This window comes from Apis florea, unplaced genomic scaffold (assembly GCF_048593485.1).
Source record: "Apis florea isolate Af1SG1 unplaced genomic scaffold, ASM4859348v1 contig_3068_pilon, whole genome shotgun sequence".
In the NCBI taxonomy this organism is placed as follows: Eukaryota; Metazoa; Arthropoda; class Insecta; order Hymenoptera; family Apidae; genus Apis; species Apis florea.
In genome coordinates, this window is record NW_028256700.1 from 1,307,582 (window position 1) to 1,334,472 (window position 26,891).

Consider the following 26,891-nt stretch of genomic DNA (forward strand, 5'->3'; position numbering starts at 1 on the left):
TTCCCTCTGCTCTTCCTCTGTATTACACGAATCCACGTGCAATTGCGAGTGGAACCCGCTTTTGTCGTCTCTTCATAAACGAAAAAAGAAAAAAAAAAAAAAGACGAGTCGCTCGATTTATTACGAAAGTTTCTCTAATGAGATGGACGCCATGTTAAGATAACACCGCTTTGTTCCTGCTCGATCGGTAATATATACATGTATGTATCTTTGATTATATTCAAGACTAATTATTATACATACTGCCAGACTAATTCCAACCTCGGTGGTGATAAGAGTTTGAAGGTCGGATTATCTAGTCTTGGACTTCTCCGGACTTCCGGTCATCGTCTGCAACGTGGTAGATCTTACCGGCCGATACCCGTATTTGCATGTTCGTCGAAAACGTTCGTCTCTTTCGCAAAACGGCGTGGGACGCCGTTTCGATTTCGAAAGAGGAGAGAAAAACGAGTGAAAAAAGAAAGAACGTGTGTTATATTCGTTCGACGCGAATCAATTGTTGCAACATTTTTTCCTATGCCCTATATCGTATCTAAGCCGTTAACTGATATTACAACGCGATGGCGAGCTCGCGTGCAGATAAAACCGCGACAATTAGCATACGTGAGGTCAGTCGATGGATTATCGGACGGGAAGGAGGCGCGATGGGACGTCACACCTGCAGTGTCTTGGACGCCTCGTTGTGGCGGTATGCACCAAATGTCCGTTCCACGGATATAAAATATCTGGTAAATTTATTTAATTTATCTTATTTTATATAAGGCTTTTGCAGGTTTCGAAAACTGTTACATTTCTACGAGGTTGCTGTTTACGTGTCTTTTTCTCGTGGTCGAAATTTATTTATCTCGACTTTTTGGCGAATCTCGTTACATGGGTGTAAATAAGAGCGTGCAAGGTAAATTAGAAGCTCGATCAGAAATACGCATTTCCACGAGAGGTGTCTTGGAAGTGGTCGATAGATTTGTGAAAAAAATGTTTCGCCATTGAGATACGTATAAATATAGTACAATATAGATAATATATACAACGATACGTGCATACAGAGAGAGAAATTTGCATCACGCAAGTTATTTACAATGAGATATGTGAACGATCGCAGGTACGCTATGCATCCGGTTGATATTGACGTACACTCACTTTTACACGGTATTATTATTTCCTCTATCGCGATGTGCACGCGTGGGACAAAAGAGAGAGAGAGAGAGAGAGAGAGAGAGAGAGAGAGAGAGAGAGAAAGGAAGAAAAATGTTTTATGCCTCGTTCCACTACACGATGATATCTGCACACTTTGATCGGCGTAAATGTATTAACGAGATGATATAACCGGTGTTACTCTAATGACAACTTTACTTTTCACACAATTGCACCCGACGAGTAAATCACTCGATGTGTATGTGTGTATACGTGTATACTTCGCACTTTGCTCTAATTAAATTCCGCAAGAGACGTTCAACAACGTCCGTTTCTTTTCAAGGTGGAATCACCTTGGCCGAAGATTAATGAACCTGTGCCTACTTTTAAAGCAGTCAGCTTTGTCAAGGCCGGCACGAAATGTGTTCCATTCCGCGCGCCTCTAAATCGAGTGAGTCGAAAGGAGATCGGGGTGTGTTTAAGGCGAGGCGGCTGCTTTTCATTACATGCTTTCAGACTTTTTCGAGAGATGTCGTCTGTGACGTACAACAGGCAACGAATTACACGCCTCTTCCAATCCCTTATTGCAATAACCTTATCGATCTCTTTTCTTCTTCTTTTTCTTCTTCTTCCGTCGCAGTTCATAATTTTTCGAACTTGAAACTCGAATTCGTTTTTTTTCTACTCGACGGTTGTTCGTACGGTTCATCGACATGGAAGAACAGTTAGATCTGCTGTGAAGGGAGGGGGAGGAGGGGAGAAAGAACGAGTTTGTGAGGGGAAGATAATTGTTGTGAGCGCTCTATTATGCGCGTGTTAAGAGAGATGAAACGAGTCGTGTTATCATTCGTTCCTTGGAAAAACAAGACGATGAACCGGTTCACATTGTCGAAAGAACGGGGATAAAGATGGGACGAGTCGAGGAGAGTCGATCAAGCGCTCTAAGAAAATATAAAAGTGAACATTTTTTTTTTAGGTTAGATTTCGAGAATCAAATATGATATTGTCCTTATCCTTTCTCTTGTTTCCAGGCCAGAGATCTGCGAAATATCGAGTCGGCGGAGTTGTGAGTGTGCACTATCATCTTCGAACACCTTGAACTTTATCGTGGATCCGAAAACAAAAATCTAAGCAAGAAATTGCGTAGCATTTCGGAAAGGAAGAGCTCGTCTCCTTCGTTACGAGTGTCAAAAAGAGGGGGGAAAAAAAAATAACAACGATCAATTAGAATATATAAAGGAGATAATTATAAAAGAGAAAATTAATTTTGCATAAAATTGGATCAATTAAAATATATATATCCATAATAAATTCTTTTTATAGCAAAAACCACTCAAGTTTATTAACATATAACACTGCGAGTTAATCTCGTTAAGAAAGCTGATATATGGACGAATTAAATCATTCTCAAGAGAATCGGGCGGAGGCGTGCAGCCGTTTACGTTTAGAAATGCAAATTGACCGATTCGATCAATTTGTAACACTAAACGATTCATCCTCCGTACAATTATTTTTATATCTGATCACGATTAGAAGCGGGTTGCGTTCGCTGTTGCGAAACTGGGTAAGGATCGTGCGCTGCGAAACACGTGACAATTAAGTATTCTGAAGATTCTCGATGATTTCTTTGCTTTCTATGTGACGGTTGTGCAATGATATATATTCACGGTTGACATTGTTACGTGGCAACAGATACGGTTGGCTTGCACGCAAAAACCGTTAAATTTGTGTGACCGATCATTGTGCACGTCCGACTGAATGATGTTAAGAAAGAATGCTGAACAAATAAGGGGGTAAATGCAATGAGGCTTGTCAATCAGCCTCGTAACACGGTGGCATAAGATCGTTGCATACAAATAGCGCGGAAATGTTTCGTTTCGAGGAAGTTTGCTAAAAAAATCTACAAACTTCCCAAACACGTTTTTATTTAACAAAATATTAGGAGACAAGACATTTTTGCAAAAATAGTTATTCAAAATTTTTAATATAATTACATTAAGGAAATCTTTTATTTCACGAATTTTTTTATTTTAAAAGTTCGAAGGATCCAAGTTGAGGTTAAGAAAAGGAGACAAGATATTTTTACAAAAATAGTTATTCAAAATTTTTAATATAATTACATTAAGAAAATTTTTGAATCGAAACTCATAATTCTTTTGTTTCATGAATTTTTTTATTTTCGCTCGTAAAAATTCGAAGGATCGAATCAAAGTTGAGGTTAAGGAAAGGAGATAAGACATTTTTACAAAAATAGTTATTCAAAATTTTTAATATAATTACATTAAGAAAATCTTTGAGTCGAAATTCATAGTTTTTTTGTTTCGCGAATTTTTACGTTCCTTCGTAAAAATTCGAAGGGATTGAGATTAGATCGACAGAAAAATATTACGAAAAGATATTTTTATACAAACAATCTATCAAAATTTTTAATACAATTACACTAAGATATCTTTGAATCGAAACTCTTTAATTCTTTTGTTTCACGAATTTTTATGTTCCTTCGTAAAAATTCGAAGTTGAGGTTAGATCGAAAAAAAAAAAAAATATTACGAAAGGAGACGAGACATTTTTACAAAAACAGTTACTCAATTTTTTAATATAATTATATTAAAACATCTTTGAATCGAAACTCATAATTCTTTTATTTCAAGAATTTTTTATTTTCGCTCGTAAAAATTCGAAGGATCGAATCGAAGTTAAAGTTAAGTCGAAACAAAATGTTACGAAAGGAGACATTTTTACAGACACAGTCCATCAAAATTTTTAATGTAATTATATTAAGTCACCTTTGAATCGAAACTCGTAATTCCTTTATTTCAAGAATTTTTTATGTTCCTTCGTAAAAATTCGAAGGATCGAATCGAAGTTGAGGTTAGGCCGAAAAGTTCAACGAAATAACTGTGAATAATTAATAGATGCAACAATTTGCAGAGTGATTTCTATAAACGTCTTTCTTTTTACTCGATCATCCGAAGGAAAGAAATAATGAAGAATTAATTCAAAGGATTTCCCTTCAATGTGATCGAGAATAAGCAAGTAGGAACGTTCTGCATCGGCTGTTCTACGCGGAAGTCTCGGTGGCGACTTATGTTTCCGTTTTCTAACTGGAAAATATGAACCCACTCGTTCCGAGTATCGAAGACAATAGATACCGACAAAAGAACGAACATCGATTACTCGATCAGAAGAGTATATAGAAAGTAAAATTACTTATCATACCAACAATTTAATTTATGATTCGACGAATTTTAGAATTGTGTTAACTACTATTCGTATCGATATTACAACAAAACTTATACATTCCTTTTCCTCTCTAGATTCTTTCATAATTCGTGTATGTATGATACATTAATAGAAAAACTTGCTTTCAATTTCCTTGTTTCGTTAATCCACGAAGGACATCGTGGTTTTACTCTCGTTTAATTACATCTCGGATTGGTTGGCGAAAACGCAATGTTGGCGAATAAGAAGCCGAAAGAGATAAACGGCATTTTTTGCCGTAATAAACTAACATCATAAATATATTGGTATTAGTATTTTATCGTGGAACAAAAAAGATAATAAAAAGAAAACGTATCGAGTTTCTTTTTTATCTGTAACGCGCTCGCAATATACTTAAAAAATTATTTAATATTTAATCTTTACTGTAATAACAATTAACAATAATTGCAAATGATACGATAAAAAACGGGATGCGGACATAAACATGCGGTAGATGGATTATTATCGAATAAATATATCTCATTTAGTGTAGTAGACTGATCATCTTCTGTACATTGCAGCTACAATCAAGTAGAAATTATTAGATGATAAAAATTAATGGATAGACGCTATCACATGTATTTACATATACATAAAATTGCATCGAAGTTTCTTTAATAATTTTGAAATTATAATCATTTATCTATACGGATTAAAATTTAACGATCTCAAAGAATCATTTTCGTCGAGAACGAAATTTCGAATTCAAAATTGCAATTGGTACGATGTTAAAATAAAAAGAACATAATTTAAATAACGAAATGTATAATTAGCATTTTTCTCTCGTATCTCGGGTTGTGTGCGCCTCATACGGCTGAAGAATTAAAACAACGATGTTACCTGGAGATCGCCGTTCCTTTTAACCGTGATATCCCTACTCTGGTAACATCTAGCAGAGTACCAGAACAGACGCAGTTAGATACCTACCAGTTGGTCTCTATACACCGAGACAGTTGTCGCTCGCCAACTCTTGCGGAGCGCATTCGCTTTGAAGAGTTCGCTGTCACAGTTCAACCTTGTCATCTGGATCCATCGCTGAAAATTTCACAGAAAACTTTCACCAATTGACTTGGACCATCTTCAGGGTGAGTTTCTTCGTTCGTTCAATTGCTTGGCTCACTTTACTCGACTCGATTTCCAGCCCTTCTCCTCCCCTGTTCCGCTCGAAAGTATTCACCTCTTTTTCTTTTTTTTATGATTAATCACTCGAAATTATATTATAATCGTAACAATCGATTATTAAATTTCTCGTGAAAAAATATCGATATATTTTTCGCGCGAAAGAAAATCGTTCGTTTGAATTGTTCGTGTAAATTTTTTTTCACGGAAGCGTTATTTTCACAGAAATGAGGTTTATTTTACTGCGATTTAATGCGATGATGGGAACAGGAGAAAGAGTTATATTGCGGAATAACCGTCAAAGGCACAATAAATATAGATATACAGCGTGTAAGTCATTTTGATAAATGCCAAAGCGATATTTCTATATTTTTATTTGAGCGTTGTTGAGGGCTTAATGAACGTTATTATTAGCTTCGCCGAAGTAACAAGTTTTATTAAAAAAAAAGAAAAAAGAAACCGCGAATAAATATACCACATATATAACAGTTACGAAGCAACTATTTCAGATACGTGCAATTAAGATATACAAAAAAAAAAAAAAAAACTTAAATTTTAAATAAAAATTATTTGTAAATAATACTTGCTATTTTCTCGCGCGAGAAAACTAAAAAAACGATTATATTTCGAACGATATTTAAACGTTATTAGTGTGTGTGTGTGTGTATACACACATGTATTGCAACTTATACACTTCGAGGCAAAAATAAAGTTTCGAGGAGGAGAAAAAAACTACTATAAACAACGGTGAAATTTTGGGGGGGAAAAAAGTTTGTGTCCCGAAGCTAAATTTCAAATAAACTCGCGCAATAGGACGGTGACGGCAATATAATAACTTTTAATAGCATCGTTATCGCCCATTAAAGAAAAACAGGGTAAAGGAGAAAGAGATGAGTAGAGATAAGGAGAGATATCGCGCACCTGCGCACTACGCCTTATAAGGGTGACGATCATCGCGCATCGCGATGCGCGCAACACTCATCAAATCGAACGAGTGGAGATTTGTGCGAGATCGATCGAAGGACTCGACGGAATTAAAAAGAAAAATTGCCATTTTTGGACGAAAGAAAATTAATTTAACTCGTCTGTCTCTATAAGTTAAATACGATATCCTGGGACAGGATGAAAAGCGATATCGTCAAACAAACGATGCGATAAAAGTCGTAGGGAAAGGTACAAGGTAATTTAACGAGGTTGCATGGATCCAAGGTAAATGATTCTGTTTGCATTGAATTCCGGGAAACGAGTTGTAGGAAAAGTTGCACGGTGATTACAGGTTTTAATTGCTTCGTGAAAGTGGATGGAAAAATGTTTACCGAATCGAAATTATGCATTATTATGAGGGAGGGGGGGTAAGTGGATCGTGGAAAATTGAAAAATACGACATTGTTACAATTTATTTTAACACGAGCATGAGAATATATATATTTCTCAGATTTGAGACGAGACGCGTTTTGAAAATCATAATTCGCGAAAATTTCGAATTTCAAGGATAAAATTAAATCGCAGGAATTTTTTTTCGAACTGGAGATCGAGATTAAACGACATTTTTATAATGACACGAGACGTACCAGATGCCTTGCCAGTTTTTTACGATCGAATTTAATTTTGCACTCGATTGCTTCGAATTTCCTTAATAATCAAAACTTGTAATAAACTTGTTCCCGACGAAGAAGATCCTGTCACTCGCGATTTCAATCAATTCTCGAAATGTTTCATCGATGATCAAATAATCGATGCACGATCATGCATTGCATTTCTATACACGTGAACCGATTCTTAACGCTTGAACGAGATAAAATGCATGTTCAAACTGTTATCGCAGAAACGTATATATATATATAAATATTCCATTCAAATATATACATACAATAAACACGAATCATCAGTAAAGGTTCGTCAACATTTTTCGCGAGGAAAAAATTTCGAGATTAAAATAGCGTGGCACGTTTCGCACGTTCGTGTCATTGTCACGAGAGAAAGATCACGAGAGAAGGAAAAAGGTAGCTGGAAACGATTAACAACGGGCACGTGACACGCGCCGCGGCGTGGAAATTGCGAGAATGGCGTGGTTTGATGATCTCACCCGGATTAAATTCATCGTTGAATCGAATGAAATTCTTCTTTCGTTATCGTAAACTCGTCAACGTACACTCGTTCTTTTACGGAAGCGCATCTTTTCGTCGGCTCAGAACCGACGAAAATTTTATCCATATACACTTTATTACTCGTGATTTTGATTACACGAAGACGAGAGAGGGTCGAATGAGATTTTATTAGAAAATCGCGATCGTAACGCGTACGTGCTCATCGTCGTGAAGGTAGGACGAAAATTACAAAAGGGATTACTGAGAGGAACTGACCTAGATCTAGGCCAGCCAAGATATTTGCGTCGAATACGCAAGACTCGAAACGACTCGCGGCGTGGGTGACGATTAGCCGAGCATTTTACAAGGAATGATTAAATAATTCGATCGGGATACTCCGTCGAGGATATGACGATCTGCATGCGTAATGCAACCTGGACGCGTTAACCCAACGTTTCGTTAACTCCAACTGTAATTTTGTTGCGGTGCGAACGACACATGCGTTACATACACGTCGCACGTGGCCGCGTCCTCGATCTAAATCCATGACGCGAATCGACGGAACTGCTAAACGATCGGCCGGCTTCATTTTCAAACTGGTTAACGAACGTGTCCATCGAATATTATTAATCGCGTCAAATTTAAATTGTTTCTCTCATCTCGAGGGAGGAGAAAGGAGGAGGCTAAATAAGAAAAATAGAATAAACTTCTTCTTCTTCTTCGACTCCCTCTTGTGGTCAGAACTTGAGTGAAACTTTGGATAAAAATCAAAAAAGTCGATTAGAACAAGGGTTAAAATTTTCTTAACTCACCTCGAGCAATTTTTTTTTAATGACGTAATGAGCAAAAAGTTCGAGTTCTCCTTCGGAATCTTTTCCTTCGCCAACAATCACTCAAGGATCGAACAAACTGGGGGGACCGTAAACGCCATGGAATTAAATTCGAAAAAAACTGGTCGTTGCTTCTTATGGACCATAAACGATCTATGATTGATTCTCTATATATCGAATAGAAGAAACGTTTCAACTTGTACGTTTCGGCTTCGAAAGTCACGATTAATCGTAAGCGCATCGTTTTACAGATGACAAATTTGAAACAGGCCCTGGGCGCAAGCGAGCTTACCGACAAGAAGGCGGGCCTTTATCGTGCTCTAGTCGCAGAATTTCTTGGTACACTGTTGCTGAATTTCTTCGGTTGCGGATCTGTCATCACTGGGAACGTCGTGGCCATAAGTTTGGCGTTTGGTTTGGCCGTGGCTACAGCGATTCAAGGAGTAGGACACGTTTCCGGTGGCCACGTTAATCCCGCTGTCACGTTCGGTTTAATGGTTATTGGCAAGGTAAGGGAGAGATCGTTATTTATTTTCTTTACACATGTTTGATTTACTATAATTGTAATTTAATATTCTTTCGTTACCTTGTTACCCGCAAACGTGCAATTATTTGTTGGACGCCGGTTAAAGTGATTGCTAATGGCATGATTTATCGATTGTAATTCATTCGTCTTGCTTCTGCAGAATACGATTTAGTCATTTATTTCTCAAGAAAATGCACATGACACACACGCGAGCACGGATAATACGTATTCATAGAATCGTTCGATAATGATGTAAGAAAGAAGATAGGAATAGTGAAAGACCACTCTTGTGTGTATTATTAAAGAACGAATAATTTTTGACAAAGCGACGATTTAAATAAAATTTATTAAACGTCTATTTATATTGTTTTGCAGGTGCCAGTTATTAGAGGCTTATTGTACGTAATACTTCAATGCATAGGCGCAATAGCGGGATCTGGTATATTAAGAGCATTATCTCCTGAAAGGATGGAACATGCTCTGGGCGTAGTATCTCTCTCACCAGGTGTCACCCCCGTCCAAGGTTTCGGTATAGAATTTTTCCTTGCCTTCGTGCTGGTTCTGGTCGTGTGCGGTGCATGCGACGCAGCAAAGCCAGACAGCAAGGGAATAGCCCCTCTTATAATTGGACTTTCGGTCTCTGTTGGCCATATCATCGGCGTAAGATATAAATTTAATATTTCCCATCTTTTTTTCTGTCTTGCAATTTTATGTATACCCTTCATGATTGTAATAATCTTAAAGATGCGTATTGGCAATTCATTTTTTCGCAGAAAATGAACTCGCTCACATTTATGCGTATCTTATATTGTTCATATTATTTAATTGAAACGAAGATATATTGTGATATGTTGTTGTATCATTTTTATAATAGGTGCCAAGAACTGGTGCAGGTATGAATCCAGCCCGATCATTTGGTAGCGCTGTTGTAATGGGTTCATTCGCCGATCATTGGTTATACTGGATCGGACCAATCCTTGGCGGGATGGCAGCTGGATTGATCTACGCGTTTGTGATTGGTCCTGCGAAAGAACCTGAAAATTCCAATACAGCGTATACCGTGGCGGCAACAGATGAGAAGGAGGTATAGTAAATGTAAAGACTCATTTTTCTAAAATTATTCAAAGAAAAAAAAAAAAAACGATATATTTTACTTTATAAAAATTGAGAGAAAACTCTTACCGTTCTAAAAGAATTACGATAGATAATTATACAATTTCGTTGAGTATGCAAGCACATAGATAAGATGTTTCTTTTTTTTTTTTTTTAAATTTTCAATCGTCTCTGCCCTACAGAAGTTCGAGTACATAGACAGTGGACGCGGTGGACTTTAAAAAAACATCGACACGAATAAACGAATTCGAAGACGGGAATATGATTTTTTTTTTTTTTTTTTTTTTTACATCATATGATAAATTTCATATGAAATCGAAAATATTCCTAGTATTATTTTTACAGCTACAGAGTCTTACCAGTAAGAAGAAAGACAATCCTGCTTGATGTTCTAACTACTGCTAACCATCGCATTTCCAACTGTTTCGATCATTATCTATGTAATGATTTATATGCCTAAAATAAGTGAGTTTTATGTTATTATTTAATCATCGCGTCATTATTAAACAAAACTATTTAAATATTTTCCAACGAAGAAAGTAATATTGACATAATTGAAAAGTGTGTTTCAAGTTTGTGCAATTTGTCTCGAAATAATACATATATCTGATGACATTACATCATTGAATGGACAGATATATATATATATATATGTTCGTTTATATATATAAATATATATACTTTACCTGTAATTTCAAGTCGTTCCTTTATATCAGATTTGATTAAGAATGATTATTGCAAGCCAAAGATCGATTCTGCCGAACAAAAATTTTATATAGTGTCGACATCTTCCGTCATTTCCAAGATGTAACCTATTTATCGTTACAAACTACTCGCAAAATATTCGTAAACTATCGATAAACGATTAAATGAAAACTCTTGTCATTTCAAATGATACAATTAAACGTAATTTTTTATATTGTATTAAAATATTTACCAAGTTTCGATATAAAAAATCGTATAAAATCGTAACAAATGCCAATATCAATTAATCTAATAATAATTTATGATGTTTTATATTTATCGATATTATTATATTTTAAATTATAATTATACAATTATTGTATAATTAGAATATAACATGCAATATTTAATTTATAAATTCTAATGATAACGTATTTTCAGTATTTAATCAATATTTATACATTCTTATTATTAATAACCATTCAAATGTCATTCGCTCCTACATTTTATATCTAAAAACTCAAAATTTATATTATTTTTTTTTTTATAGATTATATATTAAAATATAATTGAACATGTATAATCGTGTAATAAAATGTAATAATAAAATGTACACTTAAGTTTATATATTTGCTATAATCAATTGTAACGAATAAAACATAAATGTTTTGTACGAAAGTATTATGACGTGTTATTTGTATTAAATATGCGGTAAAGGTATTTCCGAAAAATAATCAACACTAAATTTTACATTTACACATCATACTTTGTATTTGATACATAATTTCAAGTTTATAGAATATCAGACAAATCTATGTACCGTGTTCATTCTAATCTGATAGAATTAGCATATTTTACGATTAAATAGCAATATTAAGTTTAATTCATCAAAATATCTTTTGTATTCCCAATAAAGGAATCAATTGTACGTACCAATAGTAAGAAAATATAACGTAGCATTGAAAAAAAAAATTTTTATCAATAAATGAAAGCAAAGAAGGTTCGAAATAAAGTATAACGTCCGGCATATATATATATACAAATTCCTTACGTTTGATATTTGAATGCACAAATACTAGACAATAAGTCAAATATCTAAAATGAGTTCTTAAATTTACAATTTCTTTCACACTTGATTTTTAATATGCCTATAATATATTCTCGCTCGAATGAAGATAACAAATTTTTTGTTATAGATACAAAACGTTAATGAATTTTATATTAATTTATATATGAAAGGAATATAATTACTAGGCACTAACTTATTGTGCTTTACTACTATTATTAATAATCAACATTGTAAATATAATGCTTCAATCATCACACAGGAAAAAATTAAAGAGAAGGAAGTTTATATGTAAGATAATAATATATAAGCTATTCTAAAATTTGATTATGAATGACAAATTTAACAGAATTCTAGAACGATGAAAATGTTTATCTATGTTTGTCTAAATTGTATAGACATTAAGTTTTGAATTTATAAAATTATGATTTAAAATGTAATATTGATCAAATTAGGATTTATAAAATTTTAAGTCAGAGTTTATTTTATTATTCCTAGTAGAAAGTTTAACCTTCCATTTGTTGAAGTTTATCCTCAAGACTATCTTGACTGTCATTAGTATCATTTAAATTGATTGTATGATTTTCATGATCAAGTTCTATTACAGAATCACCTAGCTCACTCTTTTGTACCTCTAATACATTGTCTGATGGTTCAAAAATATCTGTGGATTCTGAAAGATCTTGTTCATCTATAGTTAAGTTTGAATTTTGTTCGGGTTGTTCCATAATTTGTTCTTCGGATTCTATTTTAACATCAGATACTTGGGAATCTGATACATCCATAGAGACTGAATTATCTAATTTTATATCCATTTCTTGGTCTTGGGAATCGGTTTTAGCAGATTCTTCCTTTATCAAATAATCCTCTGAGTTCGAAGGTCCAGCTTTTGCTTTATCATCATTATTTTTTTGAGAAGATTCTCCAAGAGAAGAAGAAATTTGAGTGAGATTACTTAGAATTGATTCTTGCATTTTAACAACAGAATCGGATGAATCTAATATATTACATAATTCTCGACTCATTTCTTCCACTTCCGATGATTCTCCCGTTTTTACAACAATGATTTTCTTATTTCCATAAACTTTAGAACTGGTTATTAATGGTTTACCTTCTTTTCTAATAGTAGCACTTGTTACTGTTGTTGTTGTTACTGGCGTTGTAGCTATTGCTGTTGTTATAGAAACTGATTTCGGTATCATGGAAACATCTTTTGATATATTTTCTACTTGTACTTCAATTTTATTTTTTTCTTTCTCTTTTTCTATTTCAACATCAGATTTAATATCTTCTATTTTTATTGTTGTTGGAGTTGTTACAGAAGTCGTTGGAGTCGTTATAGAAGTTGATATAGGTGTTGTTACAGAAACCATTGTTACATCATTATCATTATATTCTTGTTCTTCGTCATACATACTTTGTTTCTTCTTTACAAATACTCTTTTCAATGGTAATTGTTGTTCATCATCAGATTCATCATGACGTTCTGGTGACATTTCCTCAATAGGTTCATATTCTTGTTGTTTACGAGCTTCTAATTCTTCTATTTTTAAGCGTTGTTGCTCTACTCTTTTTTCCAATTGTTCCAATTTTTCTTTAGTTTCTTGATCTCCTACGGTTATTGTAGGTTTTTGTGCTGTAGATGTAGACGTTTTTGTTACTGAAGGTGATGCATTTATGGATTGAGATGTCTTTAATTCAAATTTCGGTGATTCGTTCAATACGGAATCGTTATTCTTTATCGAAGTAGATTGTCGTGATTCGGTGGATGATTGTAATACAGCTTGTACCAAACTTTGATGCTTATCAAGTGGCTTTTTTACAACAACTCTTTTCACAACATTACCAGTTGGAAGCTTGGCCAATTCCGCTGGATCGATTATTGTACCATCAGGATTCATGATTATCTCTCGGGTAGTATCTCCTTGACGAATAATTCTACGAACAATTACTCTTTTTGTTACTTTATGGCCTGTACTAAGAGTTTGAGGAGTACCATCCTCGTCTTTTATCGTAGATGTACTAGTTTCGGTATTACCGCCTGGTTTTCTTACAACAATTCTTTTTATCACTTTAACAGTATTTACAGCTTTCGGTGTCCCACTGACTAATACGGGAGTTTCAGATTTTTCATCTTTCACAGAAACTTGATTTTGTGAACTACTTTGTCCTTGTTGCGATCTAGATTGATTTGTAGATATAGATGATTCTTTACTTTGTTCTTGAACATTTTGATGTTTTAGCGGTATTTTATGTTCTTTAAACACAGATGCAACAATTTTTTGTACTTGTGCTTCTGTTTCATCTACACGGGAAGACTTTGAGGATTCCTCGGTTTGTTTAGATTGCAAAGGTTTCGTATTTGATTGAGATTGATTACCCGAGGGACTTTGTTTTATTTTAGTATCTTGTACTTCTCTACGTTGAATAGGCATCAAAGTTTTAATTGTCTTTTTAATCATATTTCCATCTTTGTTTCTTACATATACAACTTGTTCTTTTTGATTTTCTTCTTTTTCTGTTGCTTCTGGTTCTTCTTCGCTTTCCGATGGTTTGTTTGGTTTTGGAAGTTTTTTCACAATATATGCTGGCGGTTCGTAATCATCATCTCCATCCGAGTATTGTTCTTCCTCTTCATCCTCGTCGGAATCCAATTCAAGTTTGGTTTTATTATCAGGTTGTAATCCATCTGGTCCCATTTTTTCACCTGCTTCAATATGTTGCTTTATATGTGTAACATAATCTGCTCTGTTTCTACATGATTCCTGACAAACATCGCATGTTAAACCCATACCTGTGCGTTTTGTGTGCGTTAATTGATGTACTTCCAAACTCTCTTTACGTTTGAATGCTTTACCGCAATCTTCACAAACATGACGTTTTTCTACAGAATGAGTTCGCATATGTCTTGTTAAGTGATGGGATAAGAGGAATGAACGTGGGCATAATTTACATAAGTATGGTCGATGTCCAGCATGAGTCGTTAAATGACGAGCTAACTTGGTACTTGTACGGAATGCTTCCTTACAATATTCGCAAACGAAAGTTTTATCTTCGTTATGTAGCACTTCATGACGTTCCAAGCCTTGTTTGTATGTAAAACGTTTATTACAAATATTGCATTGGAACGGTTTTTCCTTTTTATGTACAGAATCCTCGTGTTTTTCTAATTCTTCTGTTGTAAAGAATTCACGATCGCAATGTTGACAACCATAGCGCAATTCATCTCTATGAACTTTCTCATGACGTTGTAATAAATTTGCTCTTGAGAATTGTTTGTTACAAATTGGACAAGAGAACGGTTTCTCTTCCGAATGAGTAGTCATATGCTTTCCAAGATCATATTTAGAAAAAAACATGCGGTCACATACTGTGCATTTGTAATTACGATCACGATGAGCTCTTTGAATGTGTAAAGCAAGAGCTTGTCGCAAAGGAAACGTACGATCACATTGATCACACGCATGTACTCTTATCTCACCTGGCTCTAATTTTTGTTCCTCTTTAGCACTATTCGTATCTTGATCTCCTTCGCTACCAGCATCTTGTTCTTCTTCATAAAAATCATGTTGATCCTCTTTGTCTCTTTGATTTTCTTGTCTATCTCTTTCTCTTTCTCTTTCCCTTTCTCTTTCTCTGTCACGTTCTCTATCTCTTTCGCGTTCCCTTTCCCTTTCCCTTTCTCTATCCCTTTCCCTGTCTCTTTCTCTATCCCTATCTCTTTCCCGTGTTTCTCTTCTCTCTCTATCACCATTATCAACTCGAGGTTTCTTATTTCCATCACTTTGAGGTCTTTGCTCCGAAGGTCGTTTATTGTTCATATCAGGAGGATCATTTGGAATTGGTGGGAATGGTCTTGGTAAGACACCAGATAATGGATAAGCTCGTAATGCTTCATCTGCTTTTTTACATTGAAGTTTAAATTTATAAGATCTATCGAGATTCCAACGACACATATTACAAATCATTTGTGGCATTCCATCAGCCGCGTATACCTTAAACATAAAGTATTAAAATATTATAAACTATTATATTAAAACTATATATATATATATAGATAGATAGATAGATAGATAAACATATGAAAACATGAAATATATTAAGATTATATATACATTTTTTGCAAGTAAAATGTAGATTACAATCACGAATCATGGTTGAAATTATATTTTATAAAATATAAATTATTAAAAATAATAAGATAAAATTTAATATAAAATTATAAATTTTATTAATATTTTCGCGCCAAAATTTATTATTCTAAATAATTGTAACGAGTAAAAAAGATTTGTAGCATAAAACAAGAAATATTATTTTTTATAAAATATTTATTTATTTATGCATTATTATATATATATATATAAATATCGATAATAGAAAATATTAGAGAAAAAAAAAATATGATAGATTTCACGTTTTACCATCACAGTGCTTAAAACGAAATTATCGATGACATATGACTTGATTTTATCAATCGTATAATGAATAAAAAAGGAATATTGTTTTAAATTAAAATTTTTTTCAATCATATATCATTTATTACATATAGGATATATATTGATCGTATCAACGAATTAAGATTTTTTTACGATTGAATTACAATAAGAAGAGATTGAATATGTTGCTCAATCGGTAAATATGACATCTGCGTTATCCAAACCAAATTTTATTCGATGAAAGATATCGATAATAAGAGATAGTTAGACAAAGATCAATATTTTTATTATATTAAAAAAAAAAAAAAAAAAAAACGGATTAAACATAACGAGTGATAAAAATATTTAAAAGTAAGAAAGAATATGGTACAAAAGATAGGCAGGAAATACATCAGTGGCAGTCGATGCCGTTTTAAAGGAGAATAATTACCTCGATGGCGACGCAAGACATGATTTGGAGGGTAAGTGGTACTTGAAACGGTTTGCTATGATCCCGTTCATAAATGAAGCAAAGTGGTTCTGATTCGGTCAAACAAAATCGGCAGACTCGCCTAGAGCGAAGTGGTGCCGGCCTATTCTCCATTCCGGCCTGTTTTCTTGACTACCAGACACCCACAAAGTACACACTCACGCGTCCCCAACGTCGATCTTCTCTTCGACTCTTCTTGAACGTTGTATATTTGAATACTAATCCGCCGCAAGGAATAATCGCGACAAGAACACTTAATTTGATTGGAATATTTAACTCATTAATCAAAACTCCAAAAAACGACGCCGAGCGTCGGTAAGCGTCCCGTCACGAACGACGAACGAGTGGGACGATGTACACACCGCTATGGCGCTATTATGGCGATCCGAAAACTTGCTTTCTCTGCGTGGCGTCTACCTAGTTTTCAGACTCGAATAGCTTTCGGCCTTTGCACATCAGCGCCACCATCTTTTTCTTTCTTTCGTCGACACTCGAAACACTCGGTAGATAAAGTAGAGCATTTCCCTTCATTCAATTACTATACTGTCGGTATTTCAATTATTACGTACAATTAAAACGTTTAATAATTTTTTACAATAGGAAAAAATGTGTTTAAATATTTCCAATAATAAAAATTTACAAATTTATGTAACAACGAACGAATTAATTTTTTATTCATGAATCGAATTAAATCAAATATTTGATAAATTTTGTATATTATATTTGATCGTACGAATAATTTAATTTATCAAAGTTTATTTTACCTTTTTCATGTAATTTATTTAAAATATTAATGAGATTAATATTTAAAACGTAACAACTCGTATAACTTGTACATACTCGAAACGTTATATTCTTGTACAACAAATAATTATTTATACACGAATATATTTTATTCAGGGTAAAATCGAATCGTTATACGTTACTGTTGAAAAATCCGTTACGATATCTCGATATCAGTTTTGGTATTAAACACGCGTATGTTGGTTATATCATATTTTTTATACATGTAAAAAAATATATATATATATTTTTCTTTTAACCACTATCCCCAATAATATTTATAATGAATCATTTTAATATATTACGATGGTTTAGCAAACGAAAACGTCATACCAATGCTAATCTCGAATCTTTGCGCCGTGATATAGAAACAGACATTCACCTCCAACCGTTGGAAGATTTGTTACAAAGATTAGAAACCGATGCGACGCATGGCCTTTCCACGAACGTTGCACGCGCTCGTTTAACCGAAACTGGTCCAAATACACTGACGCCACCGAAAAAACCTTCCAACTTGTTAAAATTCTTACGTCTGTGTTTCGGAGGATTTTCTTCGTTAATATGGGTATAATTAATATCCCGTGGAGGAAAAAAAGTATATTCCGAGATATATATTTCTTTGTCCCTCGCCATTCTCTTCGTAACTTATAAATAATGAGATGACGATATGGTGGCGGCATTATATTGTAATATAATTCTAATAAAAGGTTTTATCGATTTATCCTTTAGATAGGCGTTATATTATGCTTGTGCAATTATCTTTTGGAACATAGTACTTACGGTGAAGCGTCGAACGAGCATTTGGGACTCAGTATCGTGCTTGTCATATTAATTTTAGTCACGGCGATGTTCAGCCATTACCAGGAGTCGAAGAGTAATAAAATCATAGAATCGTTCCAACAGATGTTACCGCAAAAGGCCAAGGTTCTGAGGGACGGGCAAAAAAAGGAAGTGTTCGTACCCGAATTAGTCGTGGGGGACATTGTCCTTTTGGAGACCGGTGAACGAGTACCCGCTGACATTAGGATCTTGGAATGTCAAGGTAAATCCGTATCGCTTGCAGTTGCAACCGTAACTTTCTTATTTCTCGGCAAAAAAAGTCCTCGCCTTTCTCTTTCCTCCACAACACACACAACACACACACACACACACATATACCCATACCGTAAAGCATCGTCGTCGTCGTCGTCGTCGTCGTAGCTTTGTGTCGTAAATATATACTACTATTCACTGGTATACCTTCAGCTGGTATAAAATATAAAAGAAAGACGAAAAATAATTTCAATAATTAATTCGATATTAACAATCTCAAAACTCGTTCGTCTCCTTCACTTTCTTTCCTTTTGAACTAATTTTCATCAAAAAAAAAAAAAGAAAAAAAAAGAAAAAATATATACACAATATGTTGTGATTATATGAAGGTCTTAAAGTGGACCATGCTTCGATTACCGGAGAATCGATTCCGCTTTTAAGAACGGCCACCATCCTTCCAACAACCGACGTGTTGCAAGCTAAGAATATGGTTTTCTTCACAACGGACATAGTGGAAGGTATCTCTAGAAACAGACACGTGAGGAAAGCAAAATTTGTGTTTCGTTCCTCCTTTCTTATTTATTATCCCCCTTTCGTGGTTTCTATCGATTTTTCTTAAAAGTCTCGTTGATCTCGCGCAACAGGGACCGGAAAAGGAGTGGTAGTTGCTCGCGGCGATCACACGGTGATGGGACGGATCGCGAAGCTAACCTCAAAATTGGCACCGAGGCAGACGCCGCTCTCGCGCGAGCTCCAGCGTTTTATGAAATTAATATCGTGCTGGGCCATCTTCCTCGGGATGTTGTTCTTCACTCTGTCCATCACGATGGGATACACTTGGATCAATTCAATCACGTTCCTTCTCGGTATCATCGTCGCCAACGTGCCGGAGGGACTGATCGCCACTATGACCGTCAGTCTCACACTGACAGCCAACAAAATGGCGAGCAAGAATTGCATGGTGAAACATCTCGAGGCTATCGAGACTCTTGGATGCACAGCTGTTATTTGCAGCGACAAAACGGGAACGCTCACCCAAAATAAAATGACCGTAAGCGTACGAACATGCGTGTTTTTCCCTCCCTCCCCCCCCCCCCAATTTTTACATTAAATTTCTTCGTTATCGATAATAATCTTCGCGCGCAAAGTAACAAAAGAAATTAACGTTCAACGTTTTTTTTTACTCGCTTCCATTCCTTTTCCTTCCAAATTCAAACAAATATATATACATCTTTTCTTCAAACGTCGTGGAAAAATACGACGAAACTTTTAACATTTTACTTTTGAAATCTGATTGGCCACAGGTCCGGCACATGTGGTACAGCGGCCAATTGAGAGAGGTGATGATCTCCGACACGTGGAGGAAATATATTCGCGATGCCGGGTTTAGCAACTTGGCTAGGGTGGCCAGCCTGTGCAATCGGGCCGAGTGGGAGCCTTTGCCCGAGGGTATACCGAAACCGCCCATAAGCAAGAGGAAGATCCTGGGCGACGCATCCGACGCCGCTCTGTTAAAGTGTATGGAGGTGTTGGTGAAGGGGGGGGCGGAGACGTACAGAAAAATTTGCAAAAAGGTTTGTCCAATTGCTCTCGATTTAATAAATTTCTCATTCAATTTCCCCCTCCCCCACTTCTCTGTCAGATATTCGAGATACCGTTCAATTCGACGGACAAATTCCAAGCGAACGTTTATCTGTGCGGGAACAGGCACGTCGTCTTCTTGAAGGGGGCGCCCGAGAGGGTTCTGGAACGATGCTCGACGGTGGCGTTCGACAACGAAACGAGGATGCTCGACGACGAGATCAAGGAGGCGTACACGGAATCTTGCTACGTTCTCGCCAACAACGGGGAGCGCGTCCTCGGTTTCGCCGATCTCGATCTCCCCGTCTCCGCCTTCCCTCCCGGTTTCGCCTTCGAGGAGGACCCCCCGAACTTTCCTCTCGACAATTTGAGATTGGTAAAAAAAAAAAAAAGAAGGGACGAGTTTCTTAAAATTATTATATGTCGCGTAAATTTCTCTCTTTTTTATTTAAATTTAACAAAATTGGTTTATTTTAAATTAATGAAAAAGTAAAATGACAGAAGAAAATACATAAGATTTTTTATTATAGTGTGGGACTTTAACACTGACATATGAGTTCATGAATGGTTATTTGTTGTATATTTTTTTTCAAAGATATAGAGGCACTTTGCATACACCATGATGTGCGAACTTCATTTTTTTTTGTGCTACAAAGGCTCTGGGAAGATGACTGAAACCGATGTCATAAACGGCTAAATAAATAAGCGCAAAGTGCTAGGAAAGAAACTTATTAGGGACACCCTAAATCTTCCTCCGATAAATCTTCTTCCTTCGTTCTTTTCTTTTTTTTTCATTTTTTTTCAATTAGAATTTTCGCTAACCCTTTATGCTATTTCTCTTCATCGGCACCAAAAATGTGCACGGTGTTCGAAAAAAATCGTTAACAGCCGCCACACAATTCGTGTTGCTTTGAAACACTTTGACGGTGTTTATCGAAAAAAAATTGATAATAAAAGCAAAATATCGATGCTAACTCCAATTGCTCGTACAATACGCGGCATCTTATGCAGAACGACTTATAGTCGCCCATAATACCTTATTGGCATCTTGTGCAAAGGGACTATATATATAGTATAGAGACACGTAGTATCTCAGTAGTATGTTATGCAGAGTGACCATAATTGGCCATAGTATCTCAATAGCATCTTATTCAGAGCAACTATAATCACCTGTAGTATCTCAGTGACATTTTATGCAGAGCAATTATAGTCAATCATAGTATGGCATCTTATGCAGAGCGACTATAGTTGCTCATAATCCTTCAGATTATGCAGAGCGATTATAGTCAGTCATAATGTCTCAGTGTCTTCTTATGCAGAGCGACTATAATCGCTTGTAGTACCTCAGATTATGCAGAGCGGCTATAGTCACTCATAGTACCTCAGTTTATGCAGAGCGACTATAATCATCAATAATATCTCAATGATATCTTATGCAGAGCGACTATACTCAGCCATAATATCTCAATGTCATCTTATGCAAAGCGATTATAGTCACCCATAGTATCTCAGTGTAATCTTATGCAGAGCGATTATAGTCATTCATAATATCTCAATGGCATCTTATGCAGAGCAACTATAATCACCTGTAGTATCTCAGTGACATTTTATGCAGAGCAATTATAGTCAATCATAGTATGGCATCTTATGCAAAGCGACTATAGTTGCTCATAATCCCTCAGTTTATGCAGAGCGATTATAGTCAGCCATAATGTCTCAGTGTCATCTTATGCAGAACGACTATAGTCATCCATAATATCTCATTGGCATCTTATGCAGAGCGACTATAATCGCTTGTAGTACCTCAGATTATGCAGAGCGGCTATAGTCATAGTACCTCAGTTTATGCAAAGCGACTATAATTATCAATAATATCTCAATGACATCTTATCCAGAGCAACTATAGTCATTCATAGTATCTAATTGACATCTTATGCAGAGCGACTATAGTTGCTTGTAGTATCTCAGATTATGCAAAGCGACTATAGTCACTCGTAATATCTCAATGACATTATGCAGAGCAACTATAATCATTCTTAGTATCTCAATGACATCTTATGCAGAGCGATTATAGTCAGCCATAGTGTCTCAGTGTCATCTTATACAGAACGACTATAGTCATCCATAGTGTCTCATTGGCATCTTATGCAGAGCGGCTATAATCGCTTGTAGTACCTCAGATTATGGAAAGAGCGGCTATAGTCACTCATAGTACCTCAGTTTATGCAGAGCGACTATAATCATCAATAATATCTCAATGATATCTTATGCAGAGCGACTATAGTCAACCATAATATCTCAATGTCATCTTATGCAAAGCGATTATAGTCACCCATAGTATCTCAGTGTAATCTTATGCAGAGCGATTATAGTCATTCATAATATCTCAATGGCATCTTATGCAGAGCAACTATAGTCATTCATAGTATCTCAATGACATCTTATGCAGAACGACTATAGTTGACCATAATATCTGAATGACATTATGCAGAGCAATTATAGTCATTCATAGTATCTCATTGGCATCTTGTGTAGAGCAATTATAGTCATTCATAGTATCTCATTGGCATCTTGTGCAGAGCGATTATAGTCACGCATAGTATCTCAACGATATCTTGTGCAGAACGATATATATACAGTCGACCATAATATCTCAATGACATTATGCAGAGCAACTATAGTCATTCATAGTATCTCATTGGCATCTTGTGCAGAGCGACTATACCGTCACCCGAGTATAGCATCTCGATGATTAAAGAAAACGCATCGCGTTATTCTAGATCGGTTTGATATCGATGATGGACCCACCGAGGCCAACGGTGCCCGACGCCGTGTACAAGTGTCGTTGCGCCGGGATCAAGGTGATCATGGTGACAGGCGATCACCCCGACACAGCGAGGGCGATCGCCAAGTACGTGGGGATAATCACCGACGACTATTTGAACAACGAGAACGACGGGAAGGAGCACTCGATCGTGATGACCGGGATGGATCTCAGGGATCTCGAGCCGGGCGAATTGGATCGCATAATAAGAAGGTATCCGGAGATCGTGTTCGCGAGGACGTCCCCCGTCCAGAAGCTTCAGATCGTGGAGAGTTGTCAGAGGCTTCATCTGATCACCGCGGTGACAGGCGACGGAGTGAACGACGCGCCAGCGTTGAAGAAGGCCGACATCGGTATCGCTATGGGGATCGCGGGTATATCTTTTTCCCTCTTCTCTCTCCCCCTCTCTCTCTCTCTCTCTCTCTCTGCCTCTCTCTCTTCCAACCAACAGAATTATCATTGCAATTATCCGATCGAGCGAGCGGAAATTATTGATCCATCGAATGAAATGTTGGAACCAACCAGGGTCAGACGTGAGTAAAGAAGTCGCGGACTTAATTCTATTGAACGATGACTTTGCGTCTATAGTGACTGGGATCGAAGAGGGGCGAAGGCTGTTCGACAATTTGAAATCGAGCATCGGCTACACATTGGCAAGCAACGTTCCAGAGATACTCCCGTTCCTGGCGTTCATCCTCCTCGGGATACCGTTGCCCGTGGGCGTGATTTGCATATTGTGCATCGATCTCGGCACCGATATGTGGCCGGCCATTTCTCTCGCTTACGAGAAGTCCGAGTCGGATATCATGCTCAGGTGATCGAGAGACACGGGGTGGAGGGGGGGGGAGAGGCTAACGATGGAAACGAATGCAACCGAATTGCAGGAAACCGAGGATACCGCTCAAGGATCACCTCGTGAGCCGGTCGTTGCTCTTCATGAGCTACGGCCAGATCGGGATAATAGAGGCTTGCGCCGGTTTCTTCACGTATTTCGTGGTGATGGCCGAGCACGGTTTCCTCCCCTACACGTTGTTCAACCTGAGATCGTCGTGGGACTGCATCGTGGTGAACGACTTGCAGGACAGTTTCGGCCAGGAGTGGACGTACGAGCAGCGCAAGGCCCTCGAGTACACCTGCCACACCGCCTTCTTCGTCAGCATAGTGATCGTACAGGTGGCGGACGTGATGATATGCAAAACGCGCCGCAACTCCCTTTTCCGCCAGGGGATGAACAATTGGGTGCTCAACTTCGGGATAATATTCGAGTTGGCGGTCGCGTGCGTCGTATGTTACGCCCCCTACATGGACGTGATCCTCCGCACCTACCCCCTCCTCGCGGAGTGGTGGCTACCAGGCATACCGTACGCCTTGATCATTTTCACTTACGACGAGCTGAGAAAATTATGGGTGAGGAGGAATCCCGAGGGATGGTGGGATCGCGAGACTTGTTATTAAATACTCGTACATATTATACATCTCGATCGTAGCGCTGTGAATCGAAATCTCTGGATGGAGAGAGAGAGAAAGGGAGAGAGAAGCGAAAAAATATATTTACAAAAAAAAAAAAAAAAAAAAAGGAAAAATACGCTAATTGAACATGAATCGATCGGTCGGATCGGAATCGTTCGAGATCGGCTCGGGCGTATGCAGAGGAAGCAACAACACGGCTCTCCTTTGGTCGCTCATCGAGTGTTGTAACCTCGTGAATGGAAAAGTGGGGGATGCATATAAGGCCGTGGGACCCTCTCGATGCGATCCAGTACTCTCTAGTCATCAATTCCTTCACGTTCCCAAACGGCCGTGACTCGATTCCCGGATAATAACCGAAGTGAACCGAACCTCTACCTCTTCACGCCACCACATCCTTCACGCCTCCTCCGCCTCACCATGAAGACGGAGGTGTTGTGCCTGCTGATTTGTCTCGGTGAGTAATTTTTATATACGACGATAATAACGACGCGAATAACATTTTGTAATTTCCACTCTTCCTCTGCTCTTAACTTTCTATCGTCACACTCTCGATCGTTACTTCTTTCGCACGACACGACGAGAAATATAACTAAGCTTGAAAATTGTTGTTTGTACGTCAAAATTATCGAAGAAACGGATACCCAGCGACCTCTAGCCGAGATATTGTCTTACCCGTTGCGCTCGTTAATAATCCTGATCCTTTAGCCGTCACGATTTCGTAACGACAATATGCAATTACGATTTCTCTTTTCGATTCCATATCCTGCAATAAAATTTCAATTTCTCTGAAAAGTAAAATTCGATGACGAGTTTATTCTTTTTACCACACAACGAAGCAATATGGAATACAATTGTGCACGCTCGAGTCGAAGAATCGTCTCTTTTAAAAATGTAAAAACGAACGTACGAAATTTTACTTTCAGCTCGAAACGCGTATTGGAAAGTTGAGCCAAGACGGCGCGGCCAAGCCACTTTCTCGCTTTCTTCCGCTCGCGAGGTCGACCGGCGCGGCGTTTACGCGCGTTTATTCAGGGACGTCGCGCTGCCTTGAAAACGCTCCGACCGGTCGACCTCCCCTCTCTCTTACTATTCCCCGCTTTTTATTCGAATGCATCCGCCCCACCTTCCTCTCCCCAGGAACGAATGTACTTACTTCTCCACGAATCCTCGAAAATAAATTCTGGAAAAATTGTTGTGTAGGCGCGGTCACCGGTTTGACGAGGAAGCAAGAGGCGGCGGAGCAGAGTCGAAGGAAGGCAAGTTTGCCAGCGTTGCAAAAGAAGCAGCAACCCGCCGAGGAGGAGCAGGAGGAGGAGGTGTCGGATCAATGCCCCGAGCCGAACGGTTATTTCCCGGACGAGGAGCAGTGCGACAAATATTACGACTGTCGGGACGGCAAGGTTGTGGAGAAGCTGTGCCCCGACGGCCTCGTGTTCAACGACTTCAGCCCCCAGCACGAGAAGTGCGACCTCCCCTTCGGAATCGACTGCGCCAACAGGCCGAAATTGCGTAAGGGATCTCCTCTCCCCTCTCTCTCTCTCTTGTATTCGTATATGAAACGAAAAGTCGATTTCCTCGACAGAGAAACCGCAACCGTCCCCCCATTGCCCGAGAATGCACGGCTACTTCGCCCACGAGGACCCAAGGATATGCAACACGTTCTACTACTGCGTGGAAGGGAAGTTCAACATGATCACGTGCCCGGAGGGGCTGGTGTTCTCCGAGAGGACGGGTATATGCAACTGGCCGGACGAGGCGCAGAAGAAGGGGTGCGGTTCCAGGGAGTTGTTCAACTTCACGTGCCCGAGGGTGGACGAGGCCGTGGCGGCCACCCACCCCCGATACCCCGACACCGAGGACTGCCAGTACTTTTACGTGTGCGTGAACGGGCAGATACCGAGGAGGAGCGGGTGCAAGTTGGGGCAGGCGTTCGACGAGAGGACCGGGAAGTGCGACTGGGCGAGGAGGATACCCGAATGGTACGAGAATCGATTGTTTTCATTTCGGACGATTTTCACAATTTTCGAAATTAAATTTGCAGCAAGGACTGGTACAAGGGTCAGTTGACCGACGAGGAGTTGGACGCGTTGGAAAATCCGCCCCCGAAGCCGAAGCCTAGCGGCGGTGGACAGCAAAGGAGGAAGGGAAGGGCACGCGAAACCGACGTAGACTTAAGGATTTAAGCTTAGAAGAAAAAGAACGTGTAGATTTTAATCGTTTATCGTCGCTTCGATAATAAAATATTTTTAATATTACGTGTATTATATGCTGTTGTCCAACAAACGGATGTTTTGATATTTTTTTTTTCTTTCTTCTTGTTTATTGTAGAAAGGAACGACGAGAGTAGATCGAGATAATAATCGATCGGGGATAAAAGGTAGGCGAGAACGTGTGTTATCCGTTGAGCGTGTTTCGAAACAGTTTGCGAGAAGAATGCGGATAATCGTTCTTCTCGAAGTTCGAGGCGAGGGTAGGGAGG

At 37.7% G+C, this 26,891-nt stretch overlaps 4 protein-coding genes and 1 long non-coding RNA gene across 10 annotated transcripts; 4 read left to right on the plus strand and 1 right to left on the minus strand.

Moving 5' to 3' along the window:
* The first annotated feature begins 366 nt into the window (after positions 1–366).
* Positions 367–11,429, plus strand: LOC100867232 (aquaporin AQPAn.G). 6 transcript variants are annotated; one of them, XM_086908210.1, is made up of 5 exons: positions 367–728; positions 8,680–8,937; positions 9,330–9,614; positions 9,829–10,049; positions 10,250–11,429. In XM_086908210.1, the coding sequence occupies exons 1-4, from the start codon at positions 561–563 to the stop codon at positions 10,042–10,044; spliced, it is 927 nt and encodes a 308-aa protein (XP_086764336.1). In that variant the 5' UTR covers positions 367–560; the 3' UTR covers positions 10,045–10,049; positions 10,250–11,429. The 6 variants fall into 6 exon arrangements, with proteins under 6 accessions (XP_086764336.1, XP_086764337.1, XP_086764335.1 ...); XM_086908211.1 differs by having other exon boundaries at positions 10,413–11,429; XM_086908209.1 differs by having other exon boundaries at positions 9,829–10,038.
* Positions 1,682–2,460, plus strand: LOC147657618 (uncharacterized). Its single transcript, XR_015292099.1, has 2 exons — positions 1,682–2,088; positions 2,163–2,460. It is a non-coding gene; the product is annotated as an uncharacterized LOC147657618 (long non-coding RNA).
* Positions 11,430–11,496: 67 nt separating the features above from the next.
* On the minus strand, positions 11,497–17,128 carry LOC100867118 (uncharacterized). Its single transcript, XM_012494936.3, has 2 exons — positions 16,684–17,128; positions 11,497–15,812 (listed from the first exon to the last, which is right to left on the minus strand). Exons 1-2 carry the CDS (start codon positions 16,834–16,836, stop codon positions 12,324–12,326), a joined length of 3,642 nt encoding a protein of 1,213 aa, XP_012350390.2. The 5' UTR covers positions 16,837–17,128; the 3' UTR covers positions 11,497–12,323.
* Positions 17,129–17,788: 660 nt separating this feature from the next.
* LOC100867880 (sodium/potassium-transporting ATPase subunit alpha) lies at positions 17,789–24,397 on the plus strand. The gene is made up of 9 exons (XM_086908218.1): positions 17,789–18,070; positions 18,235–18,547; positions 18,927–19,055; positions 19,182–19,588; positions 19,842–20,111; positions 20,180–20,494; positions 22,899–23,316; positions 23,468–23,756; positions 23,827–24,397. The coding sequence occupies exons 1-9, from the start codon at positions 17,789–17,791 to the stop codon at positions 24,395–24,397; spliced, it is 2,994 nt and encodes a 997-aa protein (XP_086764344.1).
* On the plus strand, positions 23,827–26,667 carry Cpap3-b (cuticular protein analogous to peritrophins 3-B). The gene is made up of 4 exons (XM_003690974.4): positions 23,827–24,866; positions 25,613–25,921; positions 25,995–26,391; positions 26,454–26,667. Exons 1-4 carry the CDS (start codon positions 24,830–24,832, stop codon positions 26,593–26,595), a joined length of 885 nt encoding a protein of 294 aa, XP_003691022.2. The 5' UTR covers positions 23,827–24,829; the 3' UTR covers positions 26,596–26,667.
* The last annotated feature ends 224 nt before the right edge of the window (positions 26,668–26,891 follow it).

Coding starts and splice junctions, on each gene's coding strand:
- LOC100867880 (XM_086908218.1), top strand. CDS start 17,789: ATGAATCATTTTAATATATTACGATGGTTTAGCAAACGAAAACGTCAT. Junction 18,548..18,926: donor TAGGATCTTGGAATGTCAAG/GTAAATCCGTAT, acceptor GATTATATGAAG/GTCTTAAAGTGGACCATGCT. Junction 19,056..19,181: donor CACAACGGACATAGTGGAAG/GTATCTCTAGAA, acceptor CTCGCGCAACAG/GGACCGGAAAAGGAGTGGTA.
- LOC100867232 (XM_086908208.1), top strand. CDS start 561: ATGGCGAGCTCGCGTGCAGATAAAACCGCGACAATTAGCATACGTGAG. Junction 729..8,679: donor CCACGGATATAAAATATCTG/GTAAATTTATTT, acceptor ATCGTTTTACAG/ATGACAAATTTGAAACAGGC. Junction 10,039..10,412: donor CGGCAACAGATGAGAAGGAG/GTATAGTAAATG, acceptor TTATTTTTACAG/CTACAGAGTCTTACCAGTAA.
- Cpap3-b (XM_003690974.4), top strand. CDS start 24,830: ATGAAGACGGAGGTGTTGTGCCTGCTGATTTGTCTCG. Junction 24,867..25,612: donor GTGCCTGCTGATTTGTCTCG/GTGAGTAATTTT, acceptor ATTGTTGTGTAG/GCGCGGTCACCGGTTTGACG. Junction 25,922..25,994: donor CGCCAACAGGCCGAAATTGC/GTAAGGGATCTC, acceptor TTTCCTCGACAG/AGAAACCGCAACCGTCCCCC.
- LOC100867118 (XM_012494936.3), bottom strand. CDS start 16,836: ATGGAGAATAGGCCGGCACCACTTCGCTCTAGGCGAGTCTGCCGATTT. Junction 15,813..16,683: donor TGTCTTGCGTCGCCATCGAG/GTAATTATTCTC, acceptor TTTATGTTTAAG/GTATACGCGGCTGATGGAAT.